The sequence below is a fragment of the Lutra lutra genome, chromosome 12, assembly GCF_902655055.1.
Source record: "Lutra lutra chromosome 12, mLutLut1.2, whole genome shotgun sequence".
NCBI classification, from domain to species: domain Eukaryota; kingdom Metazoa; phylum Chordata; class Mammalia; order Carnivora; family Mustelidae; genus Lutra; species Lutra lutra.
Window position 1 is genome coordinate 50,167,808 of NC_062289.1, and position 15,776 is coordinate 50,183,583.

The 15,776-nt window shown below is 38.1% G+C and overlaps 1 protein-coding gene across 9 annotated transcripts in view; it reads right to left on the reverse strand.

Annotated features, from left to right (window-relative positions):
* The window catches only part of GREB1L (GREB1 like retinoic acid receptor coactivator), a 275,717-nt gene that overhangs the window by 51,207 nt on the left and 208,734 nt on the right, over window positions 1-15,776 (reverse strand). For all 9 annotated transcript variants that reach the window (XM_047697253.1, XM_047697252.1, XM_047697250.1 and 6 more), the window contains one exon: window positions 1,578-1,758. In XM_047697253.1, coding sequence (XP_047553209.1) covers window positions 1,578-1,758 — 181 coding nt within the window. The remainder of the gene's footprint in view (window positions 1-1,577; window positions 1,759-15,776) is intronic.

Genomic DNA, 15,776 nt, shown 5'->3' on the forward strand with positions numbered 1-15,776 from the left:
ACTTTTCTTACTTTCTTCCTATTTCTCATTCCTTCCCTTCCTCCCTCTCCCCCCTCCCTCCCTCCCTTCCTCTTTCTCTTTTGTCTTTCTTTTTCCTCCTTCTTTCTTTCTTTCTTTTCTTTTTTCTTCCCTTCCTTCTTTCCTTCCCTCCCTTCCTTCCTCCCTTTCAATCTCCTTCTTTTTTTCTTTTTCCTGCCTTCCTTCCTTCCTCCATCCCTCCCTCACTTTCTTTCTTTCCTTCCTTCTTTCTAACATGCTATGCAAGATCTTATTTATGCCTGCATACAGCTTTAGAGTTCAGATTGTAGAATTCCAAACACATTCTGGCTTCTGAACAAGTGCTTTTGCAATTCTGATATTTCTACAATAGACCCCAAATCTTTCATATGCTTAACCTCAGTGTGTCCAAAGAAAGGAAAACCTACGAACACTCGATGGTGCCCGAACTTGCCTTTTTAATCCATAAGATGAAAGATACACCCTAACAGATAATTACGGTAATTTGGTCTAGGAGCAAAACTGGCTCCATCATGCCACATTTACTATTCTTTCACTGTAAACCCACCTGAGGAATAGGATATTCTCTTGTTTAAACTGGTAAATTGGGGAAAGTTTCAGATTTGCTCTAACATCTTTTTTTTTTTTTTAAGAGTTTATTTATTTATTTAAAGTAATCTCTATACTCAACATGGGGCTCAAACTCATAAAGTCAAGATCAAGAGTCATATGCTCTTCCAACAGCAGGCACCCCTGCTCTCAGATCTTTAAGTGGCATCTTTACTACTGTTCAAGGTACCCAGGTAGAGAGAAAGGCAAGGAAGAGGAGCAACAGGAGAAGAGGAAGGTGGGGAAAGGGGGAAAGGACTGGGAAGGAAGAAGAGTGGAGAAAGGAAAGCACATGGCCCTTCTGGGAGCTCATGAACATCAACCCTCCTGCTGTTGCCCTTTCTCTGAGACAGCTGAGTTCTACAATACCCTGAAGACAGCTTTTTAACAGGTTTCTTTCTTTCTTTCTTTCTTTCTTTCTTTCTTTCTTTCTTTCTCTTTCCCTTCCTTTCTTCCTCCCTCCCTCCCTCTCTACCTCCTTCCCTTCTTCCTTCTTTCCTTTCTATCTTAAAGGATACTTTTTTTTTTTTTTTTTGAGAGAGAGAGGGGAGCCCATGAGGGGAGCCCATGAGGGAGGGTCAGAGATAGAGGGAGAGATAGAAACTTAAGCAGACTCTCCACTGAGCAAGGAGCTCAAGGCCAAGACCAGGCTCAACCTCAGGATCATAAGTTCATGACCCTGAAATCATGGCCCTGAGATCACGATCTGAGCTGAAACCATGAGCTGGCCATTTAACTGACTGTGCCACCCAAGTCCCCTTTAACAGGGATATCTAAATTCACTCACAATATAGTTAAAATGAAATCAACACTAAATTGGTTGGGAAAGTTGAGAGCACAGGGAAGGAGTAGGAATAAGTTACCAGTAAGAAGATGTCAAGTGTTAGGGTCTCTGGGCTTTTTGGGAATTTATGATAAAACCATTGCTGTGCTAGAAGAAAAGCTATATTTGCTCACTCTGAAGCAATCACCTCGTTAGTTCCACATGGGAGTTGTCATGAACCAGCACAAACAGTGTGTATGGGTTCTGTTTTACCCTTCTCATAAAAACTTCAAACTTGGTTTGAATCTCATTGTCTAGACGAACAACATATTTCTCTGCTCTCTGATAAGCCATCCCATTTTCCTCCAGACCCAAGTCTACAAGGACACCTGCCAAGAAGAAAAAAGGTGTTTATCTTTTCACACATACATACATAAATGAAATAAACTGAAGTTCAATGTCAACTGATATAGAGGTAGTAGCCGTATGTATCGGTTTTTACAGAGCAGATACTTCTCTTGTATATTCCCCACCAGAATTTTGATGAGGAAATATCAGATTTCTTTTTCCTTAGACCCCCCTCCCCACCCCATCTCCTACACCTCACACAAAGGGCAACAGGGAATGAACAACTTCATACACTAAGTAGAAGCGATCGAATGTATGAAGGCAATGTCTAATTAAATTCTATTTGTATTGAAATGTTACTACTGACAGTTATCATAGGCAACTCAGAGCTATAGCTCTTGACAGATTAATATAATCACATAAGCCTTCTTTACCCCCAAATTTAGCAACAAAACATATATAAGAGAAAGGAAAACAACATAAGATGTCCAAATATACCATAAGTAGACTGGGAGCTTTTTAAGGTAATATTTTATTCATTTTATACAGTGAGAGTTTTGCATAATGTCTAGAGTATGGGCAGTCCTCAATGAATATTGGAGTATGTACCAAATTAATAAAATGAATGGAATTACCCAAGATTACTATATTCTGCAAATATTATAAATGGAAACTTCTGTACTGTATCATTATCTCTGTCTAGAATATAATTACTTCTATATTCAAACATCTAAAAAGTTTGAGGCACATGAAGGTGTTGTTGGTATAATCGGTTAAAACACAAAATCCCCCTTCCAAATGAAGAGACAAAATGATAAATATGTGAGGTGAAGGATGTGTCAACTAACCGTATTGTATAAACATTTTACGATATAAAGAAATGTCAAATCCTCAAGGTGTACACTGTACACCTTAAACTTACACAACGTTATATGGCAATTATATCTCAATGAAGCTAGAGGAAAAAACCACAAACCATGGGTAACCTCCTCTTCCAGACCTTTAGCTGCATGGGGGGGAAGGACTAACCCCCCAGCCCCGATCTTGAAATGAGAGTCTTGTGACTCAAGCCCACAACCCTTCAAGGAGAAGGAACCAGAAGGCTAATTTTGGGATTAGATATGTTATGGAAGCCTTGAGGATCAGCCTGGGCTCCCAAAGCTAGAGGATATCTATTTAGCATCTAATATCAGCCAAATCCCCACCAGCCACAACTATGTGAAAAAAAAATAAAATTAAAAAGAAACAAGTTAATTTAAGAGACTTTTATAGAGTTATGTTGACTTAGTTTTATCTTGCTTTTCTTTTCAGATAAAATCAGCTCAATTACAACTATATGCAATTAACATCTAGACACTGTAATAGTAATAGTTCTAAATGGTATAAAAGAAAACAGAAAGAATGTTTTACCATATGGAAAATTCATTATACAAGAAAAAGTGAACAGAAAGATCATTTTGCTTTCAAACATTTTTCATGAGAAGATTTTACCCAGACATTGTTTTCAATTTTCACCCAAATGTAGCAAATGTTACTGTGACTATACCTGAAACCAGTCACACATGTAATGTGGCAGGTATCCTGATTTTTCTTAAAGTGGATTGCTTGTAAAATTCATTCAGCATTCCATAGTGGTTTACTGAGCATACCAGGCACCATGTGAGGTATTGTGCTAGTCATCGGGATGCAGAGGAAAGCAGGGCAGAGGTCTTAACCTCATGGAGCTTATGATGGAGAAGACGGATAATTTTGACAAGTGTCACGATGAAAGACAAGGACATACTATGGGAGGAGGTGATAGAGGAGGCAAGCAGAGAAATAGAGAACCGACTTAATCTCTGGGTGTTTCTGTTTCCTTAATCTGTATAATAGAGAGAAGAGTGCCAGTTGAAAATAAGTCTATGTTTCCTAAATTTATCCCTAGGAAATAAGCAGTGCAAATTAATGGTAACTTACTAGAAAAAGACCATAAGTAATTCACAAAGAATAAAAATATTTCTTATGGATAATTAAGAGTTGACTACATTTCAGAACAAATGAATAAAGACTTTTGACAGGTCAATTTCATACATGCCCTAATGGAAAGACAAAGTTCCATGAATCTAAGAGGTTGTTCTCTTAGATATGACATGTGACTATGTGGCCATCTGGCCCTGCAGGGGTGAATTTGGGTGGGGAGCAGGCACATCATAGATACTTGACATTTTAATTTCTAACTGGGCATTTTTAGTAGGTAATCCTTACCTTTAAAGTTTGTTTTAGACTTGCTTTTATTTTTAAGTATTGTTTCTTTCCTGGTTATGAAAGTGAAAGATACTCATCTTGGAAAAACTGGAAAGTATAGAGATATATTAAAAAGAAAAATTTTTAAACTCAAAATAATAATTTTTAACTCAAAATAAGCTACTGTGAACATTTCTGTGCATTCCTTCCTGTGTCTTTTCCTATGCATATCGTGCTACCTAACATTTTGTAATTTTGTATTTCCTGATATTTTTCACTTGTGACTGTAAAATAAGAAACAAACGATCATTGTTTATTAATAATATGTCTGTGTAGAAAATGCAAAACAATCCACAGATAAATAAAACATAAGAATTTGGTTAAGTGGGGTGCCTGGGTGGCTCAGTGGGTTAAGCCTCTGCCTCTGCTCGAGTCATAATCTCAGGTGTCTGGGTTTGAGCCCCGCATCAGGCTCTCTGCTCAGCAGGGAGCCTGCTCCCCACTCTCTCTCTTCCTGCCTCTCTGCCTACTTGTGATCTCTGTCAAATAAATGAATAAAATCTTTAAAAAAAGAATTTGGTTAAGTTAATAGAATCAATATCAATTTATAAAAATCGACTGCATTTCTATACACTAGCTGTAAGCAATCAAGAAGGATATATGTTTTTAAAAAAACATTTGCAATAACATAAAAATATTAAGTATCTAGGAATAAAAGTGTATAAGATCTCTATAAAGAAAATGATGAAACTATTAATGACATTAAAGAAGACCTAAACAGTGATTTGTACAGTGATTTCTATATCATAGAAACAAGCAAATGTATATCAGTAGTAAACTGATTGTTTAAAAATGTGTAATATATTCATGTAATAGAATATTAAAAAGCAGTAAAATGAATGAATTACAGTTACACATAACAACAGGATCAATCTCAGGGATGTGATGTTGAGTATAAAAAGTAAATTACGGGGTGCCTGGGTGGCTCAGTGGGTTAAGCCGCTGCCTTTGGCTCAGGTCATGATCTCAGGATCCTGGGATCGAGGCCCGCATCAGGCTCTCTGCTCAGCAGGAAGCCTGCTTCCCTTCCTCTCTCTCTGCCTGCCTCTCTGTCTACTTGTGATCTCTCTCTGTCAAATAAATAAATAAAATCTTTAAAAAAAAAAAAGTAAATTACGCACACATGCATAGATTCTATTTACAAAAGTTCTAAAGGTTGTGAAATTTAGCAATATATTGTTTAGGAGTTATTGTGTTTATATATTAATATAGTTATTATAATATAAATTAATATATAATGTTTAGGAGTTAGCAAAACTATAAATGAAACAAGGGAATAATAAGCAGAAAATTCAGAATAATGGTTACCTTTGAAAGAAGAAAAACATTGACATAAGGAAGGAAAACAAGACTCCAGTGTTCCTTATTTTAATGGGTATGTAAATGTTCACTATATTGTGATTTATAATATCTTTTATAAATTTTATAAATTGGATTTATTCACTATTTAAAATTTCTTAAAAGAATGCAAATATCCATCCATATTTTAGAAACTACTTGAAAACATTAATAACTATATTGAATTCTATTTGATGGACATATCAATGAAAAGTGACTATTTCCCTTTCATTTTCTATTTTGAATATTATAGAAAAGACCAGTGTAATACCCTTCAATTAGATTCACCAATTGTTAATATTTTGTTGCATTTGCTTTTTCTCTTTATTACTTTTTATTTATTATCATTATTATTGGATAATTTGGTAGTAACATATCACAATATTCACCTCAAAATACTGTAATATGTATTTAATAAAAGCAAAAGCAGTTTCCTATATAACTTCATTATCTCCTAGGAATTAAACTAACACTGATAAAATATTCTCTAATATAGGGGGCGCCTGGGTGGCTCAGTGGGTTAAAGCCTCTGCCTTCAGTTCAGGTCGTGATCCCAGTGTTCTGGGATCTAGCCAGGGTCCTGGAATCGAGCCCCGCATTGGGCTCTCTGCTCGACAGGGAGCCTGCTTCCCTTCCTCTCTCTCTGCCTGCCTCTCTGCCTACCTGTGATCTCTGTCTGTCAAATAAATAAATAAAATCTTAAAAAAAGGGGCGCCTGGGTGGCTCAGTGGGTTAAAGCCTCTGCCTTTGGCTCAGGTCATGATCCCAGGGTCCTGGGATCGAGCCCCGCATCAGGCTCTCTGCTCAGCAGTGAGCCTGCTTCTCCGCACTCCCCGCCCCCCTGCCTACTTGTGATCTCTGTCTGTCAAATAAATAAATAAAATCTTTAAAAAAAAAATCTTAAAAAAAAATTCTCTAATACCAATCCCCATTTTAGTTTTACCAACTCAAATGTCCCAGGGCTGTGTTTTTTCTTTTTTCTTTTTAGATCTAGGATCTAATCAAGAATTAAGCACTGCACTTGGTTGCCATGTTTCTTTATTCATAATTAAAAGATCTCCCCTGCTTTTTTTTCCCTTTTGGTCTTTTCACTGATGGTTTTTTTTTTTAAATGCAAGTTAATTGTTTTGTAAAATGCCATATAATCTGAATTTGTTTGGGAGCATCCTTGTGATCAGACTCAGGTTAAATATTTTTGGCAAGGACACCTCATAGGTGACATTGTATACTTCTCTTTGCTCATAATGTCAATCTGTCTTATAAGTGGAGAGGGCAAAGTTTGATTACTTGGTTATGGTATTGCGGGCTGCCAAATCTCTCCATTGTAAAGATACATTTTCCCTGGTGTAATTTTTAATATGTGGGATGACATGTGGAGGAAGGGGCAGAGGGAGAGAGAGATAATCCTCCAACAGACTCCCCATTAAGCCTTGGAGTCCCAGGTGTGGCTTGATCCCAAGACCCTGAGATCATGACCTGAGCCCAAATCAAGAGTCAGATGCTCTTGATTTTGGTTGGTTGAAGTCACCCAAGTACCTCTATGTAATGTTTTAGTATCTCTTGATACTTGTCATAATCAGTAATACATTGGTAATGCAAAATAGAGATTTTCTAAATTCTATATATTTTCCTACATTTATTAGCTGGTACTCTTGTAAAGAAGTGGTTTGCTCCCAACCTCTCACATCTCCTGTCCCTTTGATTTTTTTTTTTTAAGTATTACCTGTGGACTTATGGATTTAAAAAAGAATTCAATAGGTTACAATCCATTAGGATCATTCATTTTGATACTCAAAATTACCAAATTTGGCTCATAAAAGTCCCTTTAAGCAGGCTGTTATGTCCTTTTGAAATGTCTGCATTGATCTTGGAGTACCTTCTCACTTTCTGATACAAGATTCCAGACTGTTCCCACCTCAGAGCTGAGACAGTGGAGACTGGTATTTATAAGGCAAGATCTATCTAGATGCTAAGTGTACATACTGATACTGAGATGTCACTATTTTTTTTTTTAAAGATTGTATTTATTTATTTGTCAGAGAGAGAGCGCAAGCAGGGGTAGCAATAGGCAGAGGGAGAAGTGGGCTCTCCACTGAGCAAGGAGCCCTGTGTAGGACTCGATCCCAGGACCCTGGGGTCATGAACTGAGCCAAAGGTAGAGGCTTAACCAACTGAACCATCCAGGTGTCCCTGAAATGTTACTATTTTTAAGACATTTTAGTGCACAGACTTAGGAAACATTTTTAATTTTTTTCAAATTATGAGTTCATACTTACATCCAATTTGAATCTAAAAAGAATATTTCTTTTCCCCATTCCACATTTAAGGCTCCCTTCTTTCATGTGAGAACCCTGGTGTTCGGCAACATTAAAATATTTACTCATTTGCTCTACCCTGTGATACACACGAAATAGTTTTAAAATTATCAATACCACTCTCAACAATATATAGATGAAAATTTTAAATTCATTTTCAATTTTTTTGTGCTCTTAGGATAGATCACATTGAGAGTTTACAATGAGAAAACTGTGTTAAAAATACTTGAATTAATTCTTTTTGGTGTACGGCTATGTTATTAATTTGATATGCAGTAAAGTTCATTTATTTTTGCTTGCTTTCAATATTAAGTTTTTCCCACTTTAATTTTTAATTCATAATTCATTTATAAGGATTGAAAGTTAAAACTCTATAAAAAGTTATACTCATCTCATCCCCATATCTCTTCTACCTAATATAGATAAATATTTCACTAGCTTGTGGTTTAGCCTTCATGTTTTGTTTTGTTTTTTCAAAAACATGCACAGTGGCATGGGAATCTAAAAATGGTCAGAAGCACTAAGAAAAGGGAGGTCTGAGAAAGGCCCCTTCCTGTCTCCTTGATATTTTCTTTATCACAGTTATACAGGGTTATACAGGGTTAAATATATTCTAATAAATCATGAACAAATCCATCACATTTTTTCAACTTCACAATAAAAGATGGACATCAGCAGGGCCCACCTGGAGTACTAACGGTTGCTCTGACAGATTCAGGGTCATGTTTGCCTAAATAATAAAGCTCTTAATGTGAACGAGAAGTTAGAAGGCATCAGTAACTCTTCTTATTTTTTAACTCACTGAGTTCTAGAATACAGCCAGTGGTGGTTGGGAATCCCTGTGTCCCCTAAAGATGACTGACCTGAAGTTTGGGAGCACCAGAGGCTGTGCCTCAGTCGTGAACATCTTCCATGGAAATAACCAAGTTGAAACATCCCTGGAGAGGAAACTTCTTGGATGGCCAAGGACTTCAAGCAGCCTGATTGTTGCCATTGTGCCCCCTTCTTTTACCAAAGGCTATAGGAGCCAGATGGGCTTAAGGGAAACTGAGCACTAGCCTCAGTTCCCCTCCGTGGGATTAAAGAGAAACATCATGTCTTCTGAGGCCATTACTCTAAAACCTTTAAAGGGGAAGCAGCATTTTTTCTTCCACCCGAGGGTCTTGAAGGGGAATAAAACCAAGAACATACACACCAAGTCCATAATACCTTATGAGCACCAGTGCCAAAGGCCTTTCCGCAAAGATGGAAAGTCTGAATGAGTGGCCAGCATCTTTCACTAGAAGCAGCAGCTAATCAGCCTGAATATCACATCAAACTGATAATGATCAGGGAAATCTGAAATGACCAGGTATAGTAAAGATAACCTAGTACTCAAACCAATGCCCCATTTACACTGCCTGTTTGTTTGGAGAGAACAGTTTATCTGGCTTGTATGTTCTTTTTTTTTTTTTTTTTTTTTTAAGACTTATTTATTTGAGAGAGAGAACACCCGTGCAGTGGGAAGGGGCAGAGGGAAACGGAGAAGCAGGCTTCCAGACGCGAGGCTCCATCCCAGGACCCCGGGATCATAAACTGAGCTGAAGGTAGATGCCTAACTGACTGAGCCATCCAGGCAACCACGGCTTCTATGTTCTTATCCTTTGATGTTTTTTAACATGGAATTTTATTTCTAAATTTTTTATTTCTAATTTTTATTTCTTGCTCTTCTCATCAAGAAGATATGCCAAAGAAAAATGCAACTACTCTCAGTTTTAGCTGTTCATCTTCTCTTTGGATGGAATTAATTTCTCCGAAGTTTTGGTATGCAAAAATAATTCTACTGCTTAAAAGAACATGAAAATTAAGAAAATATTAAATCATTAGAGCACCCTGAGATTTTTTTTTTTTTTTAGAATTTATTTATTTATTTGACAGACAGAGATCACAAGTAGGCAGAGTGGCAGGCAGAGAGAGAGAGAGGAGGAAGCAGGCTCCCCACTGGGCAGAGATCCCGATGCGGGACTTGATCCCCAGGACCCTGAGATCATGACCTGAGCCGAAGGCAGCGGCTCAACCCACTGAGCCACCCAGGCGCCCCGCACCCTGAGATTTTAAGTACTAAGATAACAATGGGCATTCCCTCATCCTGGCCATCTCAGCTGGTTAAAATCCCCACTGATTGTTTTCAACACTGACTGCACTCACTGCACTGGGTTCCTTTGTCTCTTGGTGGCCCAGCTGGTTCCCTTCTGTGTTCCTACCAGAGGGGATTCTTTAATCTGGGTTTGCTGTAGACTTGTCTCTGTGAGTCTATACTACTGTGCAGTTTATTTGGGTGGAGGAAGAAAGCAGCACTCGACCTGCATAAGAACAATGTCCTGAACACACAGATACAACTTCAGAGCCCTGTGTGACTGACAGACACACCTAAATACATACACATTGAAGGCCTTTACTTGTAGCCAAAGTAGATTTCCAAAATACGTTTTTTTTTTCATTTTTCATTTAGATTGAATTAGCCAATATAGTAGTACATCATTAGTTTCAATGTAATTAGTAATGTTCAATAATTTATCATTATATGAAATACGGTTTTAATGACCAAATTTGGTTTTGCCAGAGGATGATTAAATCTCAAATATTGCTTCTATGGCTTCCTTATAAAATAGATTTTAACTTAAAATTCAATTCAAGAAAATGCTACAAAAATTCAGTTCAGCAAATATTAAGTGTCTGGTGTACCATCCATAGTCAGAGATGTTCCCTGAATATTTTACTTTCTAGTTGTGGGGAAAGAGCTCTAACAAACACACGGCCCAGGGCTGAAGCCCTACAGGGGGTGCTGGGTGCATGATGGTGTGGAAGAAAAGCTGGGTAAGAATGTGTCTTGAAAGCCACAGGAACTGCAGTGTTTAAAGGAAGAAATGGAGATCACCTGTGCTATCAAGAGTTCCGATAAGGCTTGAAAAGGTCACTGGTAACATTGTTAAGAGTCCTAAAAGGGTGGGGGTGGGAAATGGAGGCTGGTTCGTAGGGTGTTGAGGAGCGAGTTAAAGATGAGGAAACAAGGTAACGATAGACAACACTCTGGATAAGTTGGGCAGTTAACCAGAGGAGGGTGAGCTGGAGGGTTAGGTAGGATTAATAGAGGCTTGTTTCCTCGTTGAGAGAGTGGGTGCAAGTTTAAGTGGATGAAATGAGCCCCAGGAAAAAAGTTCAGATAATCCATAGCGTGAGGTCCACGAGAATGAGAAGGTGGGAGAGTCAGGCTTACATAGAGCTCTTCCGCTGATCAGGACGGAAGGGGAAAAGGTAAGTGTATAGGCAGTTATGTTCCTAGATATGAAAGTAGGAAGTTTTTATCTGAAGCTTTTTTTCTTTTGGGGGTGGGGAAGGGGAGAAGTCTGTGGCACAGTCGTTTGCTAAGAGAGAAGGATGAAGATGTAAGTTTTGATGGAACAGAATCTGGAGAAGCCAGCCACCATGGGGAATGGGAGAGATCCAACTGGAGAGCCAAAAAAGAATTTATGACGGTATCAGCTGGAGGGGTTGACTTTCTTTCCCCTATAGTGTCCAACACTATGAGTATGTTGGAAGAAATTCTGTGGTCTGGCACTGGGAATATTGGAATGGATGATTCTGGGATCCAGCAGGGTCTGGGATATGACAAAGGAGCAGGGGATTCGAGAGGAATGTGGGTGAGGAGTTTAAGGTACAGAGAAGTCAGGTTATTTGGATGGTTAGGGAGCACCTCCAGATGATGGCACGTTGGGAGGCAGAGGCCTAGAGCCAAATACCAACAGCTACAAACCAGGGTTGGGCACTGGGCAGCTAACTACGTGGTTGGAAATTGATTTTAAGAATGTTAACTTTAGGTACTTGCTTTTGTACAAATGAATCTCTAGTGTTTCCCTGTTCCACCTAGTACTTTCTTCTTTGGAATCCTATTCCCTGCTGCCTGTCACTGCCCAAGAAACAATTTTTCCTATTAAAATTTTAGGTGACTGACAAGGTGGTATGAGGTTGATGAGAACAAGAAAATCCATTTTAGAAAGTGAAAATGCCTTCCACTATCTCTTCACTTCCCCTCCTAATCTCTTCTGCTTCCTTCAAACCTCTTTATTTCTGTATGGATAGAATAAGCTACCCATGTATCAGGAGACAGAAACATTTCTCTGTTTCTTATATAAGCAGGCATGTGCTGAGGCATCAAATTTGTGTCAGCAAATTTGTGTCAGTTCCCTGAGCATGATAAAACTAGGAAGACCGGAAACTGCCAGATATGCTCCCATTCACTGGGGACCCCTCCAGACACCATTTTAAAAGATGGAAAATATGGACAGTCACTAATACTTCCTGTTGTCACCCCAACAACCTTGAATTGAAAGTGGCTTGCATTTTGATTACCCTGGTACCCTAGTGTTCCGATTTACAAAATTGGGGGGTCTCCTTAAAATTAAGAGAATTATGGTACCACATCAAAGTTTTTTAAAATGACATTAAGACAGAAGTATTTCCCGTAGTCTAAAAATTCCTTATGCTGCTTCTCCATTGCTCATTCCAACAGTTACAAATCCATTTTGAGAAAACTTAAAAATGTTTAATCCCTTTCATTTCTTTTTGTAACCTTCAAATTCTTTCCATAATATTTTCTTTTTCTTTCCTTTTTTCCTCTCTGCCTCCCTTCCTTAATTAGAAGTGAGCTGAGGTATCACATGTTTTGCCTTAGAGCTGAGTCTGCACAACGTGATGGTTTCTGTTTTCACCTTTTCTTTCAGCTACACAAGGGCTGCCAAGGATGTGGCCTTTCTTCATGCCTTGGCTGCTTCTCCCTGCCAGGTGCTTTTCCTGGCCAACTAGCTGCTGAAATGCTTCCTTTGGAGAAAGGCAAATAGAATCAGAAAGCAGGGCACTTGGACACTGTTTTCCCCTCTAACACTCCCCTTCTTCCCTCCAGCCCTTCATTCAAACATTAGTTGAGTGCCTCTTCGCACCTGGCTGGAGAGAGGCGCAAATGGGGCACAAGGCATGCACAAATGAAGGAGCAGTCCTTGTCCCCAAGGCACTGCCGCCCTCTGTGACCTTAGGCAAATGAAGCTCTCCTATAGAGTCCCACGGTGAAATAGAAGGAAATGGAACCGATGATTTCTTAAAGAGTCCTTTCTGCTTTCCTAGCTCTGATATTGAGTAGTGTTAGTGGACTTTCTCCTGCTTACTACTGTGCTGTGGACAATTCCTCTTTATTCCTTAAATGTGCTTGCTCTTCTATCAATTGTTATCATATCAATCAGCATCATTGATCAATCAATATCATATCAATATGAAGGTGTTTAAATATTAAAGCCAAAAAATTTTGGTGCCATTATAATATGGAATACTGCATATTCACTAAGAATGATGTTTACAAAAACTTTTAAGGATATAGAAAAATGTGCAAACTATGTCAGGTGAAAAAACAGACACAGGCAGGGAAGGAAGCCTTGAGCACTAGGAATTAAGTCATTTGTTAACACCCAGATTTTAAAAGTGGTTATCTTTGAATAGTGGGATTATAAATGTTTAAATTTTCCTACTTTGATTTTTCTATTTTTTAAAAATGAAGACTGAAACTATTTTTTTAAAATAATAAAATGAACAAAGTTATTTTTAAATAGTGAAGTGATTGCTTTTGCAGCATAAAATTCAGTAGATAGGCTAAAGCCAGATGTGAATAATTTTTAAGATATGCTTTGCCTTGAATTTTCCAAATCTGTCCTTAACATTGACTTTTTCTGGATTCCAAGCTTATGTCATTGGTCAAATTCTGGTACCGAGGAATTATAATCTTACAGTTCTCACTTTAGAAAAAAGGGCAGTGAGAAGGAAAAAGGAAGGATCTGTACAATTTCTTCACCTGTCAAAAATGCAGGGTTTTATTTAGGGTCTCGGATTTATTAAGAAAGGTGAAAGCATAGGTCACCAAGAGGTTATTTCAGGAAAAAGCTCTGCAGAGAGCGTAACTGCTGACCATGGATGATTTCACCACTTGAAACAGGTGCTAGGATATGTTTGCTCAAGCATGATTTCAGATATCAGATCACAGACTCAGGATGGTCACAAAGGCCAATTGGTAGAAATAAAACACTCATAAGAGTAGGCACTCCCTCCATAGTAAGGAAGTGAAAATCCTTTAAAAAAAAAAATTCTGGTGAGTGCTTGGTACAAGTATAGCCTAACCATTTTCCACAATGGGAGCAAAGAGAAATGCAGAAATGGCCAGTAGCTGAGAAAGCATAGAACTCACTCTGGTGAGCTGTAAGGCATCTGACCTCCTAAGTTAGTCACTTATAAGTCAATAAATTTACAATAGGTCATTTTGTAACTTGTCATTCAGAATTTTAGAGGCTACAAAAAAACATTGCACTGTTTCCCAGGCACTTGGGCCTCTAGAAGGTATGGGAAGACTTTACATGTGTCAGTCACATGGAAAGAGGGAAAAAATCTATTGTCGCTCAGCTTATTTGGCTCATGGAACTAACATGACATTTTCTTAAAGAGTATGCAACTCAAAGTGTGGTCCTCCCACCAACAGCATTGGCATCCCCTGGGAGGTTGTTAGAAATATAGAATCTGAAATAAGTCAGACAGAGAAAGACAAATACCATATGAACTCACTTACATGTGGTATCCAAAAAACAAAACAAACAAAAATAAGTAAAAACAAACAAACAAAAAACGACAATGAAAAAGAAGCTCACAGATACAGAGAAGAGATTGATGGTTGCTGGATGGGGTAGTGGGGAATGGGCGAAGGTGTTCAAAAGGTACAAACTTCTAGCTGTAAAACAAATAAGCCCTGGGGATGTAAGGTACAGCAGGGTGACTACAGCTTACAATACTGCATTGCATATTTGAAAGTTGCTAAGAGAGTAAATCTTAGAAATCCTCATCACAAGAAAAAAAGAAAAGAAAAAATGTCTGCAACTTGTATGGTAACAGATGCTAACTAGACTTATTATGGTGATCATTTCACAATAAATACAATTATCAAATTGTATTCATTATCAAAAATCAGGTGTATTATGTCATACACCTGAAACCAATACAAAGTTATATGTTGATTATACCTCAATTAAAAAAAAAGAGAGAAATGAGCTCACCCAGGCCCACCAAGAGGAAACTGCATTTCAGCAAGATCCCCATGTGATTTATAGGTGTACTAAAGTTTAAAGAGCACTCTATTATAGGTATGAAACATATAAACTACATTTTTTACATGTAAACTACATTTTAAGCTCTTTTGGATTTTTTCTTCCTCTTACTTGTTTTCAAATGTATTGAAAATAAAATTTTTTACTGTGGCAAAAAGATTCATCCTCCTGCTAAAATCTCTGTGCAGTCAAATGCTCTACCACTGAGCTATACCCCCACTAAAATCTCTGTGAGTGTTTCTCTCAGCTAAGGTACTCAGAAGCAACTTGACATTTGTAATTTCCTTTTCACACCTAGCTTACAAAGACAAACATTTTCAGCTGTCCCAGTTTTCTGAATTAATTATTTATTGCATCTTCTAATTCTAGGCAAATTTTATGTTTGAAAGGATATTATTTACCACAGACTGCTAAAATCTTTTGCTCCCTACCTTTTCCACTTTCCAGGAAAATTATTTTTTCTTCCATACTCATTCTCTGAAAGTCATCAGGAGAAATTCTAATTTTGTATATATTTTTTTCAACTAGGCTCCATGCCCAGCATGGAGCCCAAAGCAGGGTTTGAACTCACAACCCTGAGATCAAGACCTGAGCTAAAATCAAAAGTTGGATGCTCAGTCAACCGAGACACCCAAGTGCCCCTAACTTTGTATTTTTCTAAGGAGGTGTTATCATTGTTCACATGGGGGATGGTGATCTGGCTTCTAGTTTGAAAATGTGCTGGTAGTGGGTAAATATCTAAGAAGCCACCTATGAGAATGTGACCTATCCAACCCACAGCAGGAGCTCAGGGGGCACAGACCCCATCACCCCATGCAGGGCTATCCCTGACTTGAGAAAGTTTCTCTTTATAAATGAACGAACAGTTCCTAGTCCACCAATTACATCACAGACTTAACAGTATCAGGCAAACGTGCACATCGATTTACCCTTGGCCTAGGAGAGAATAGG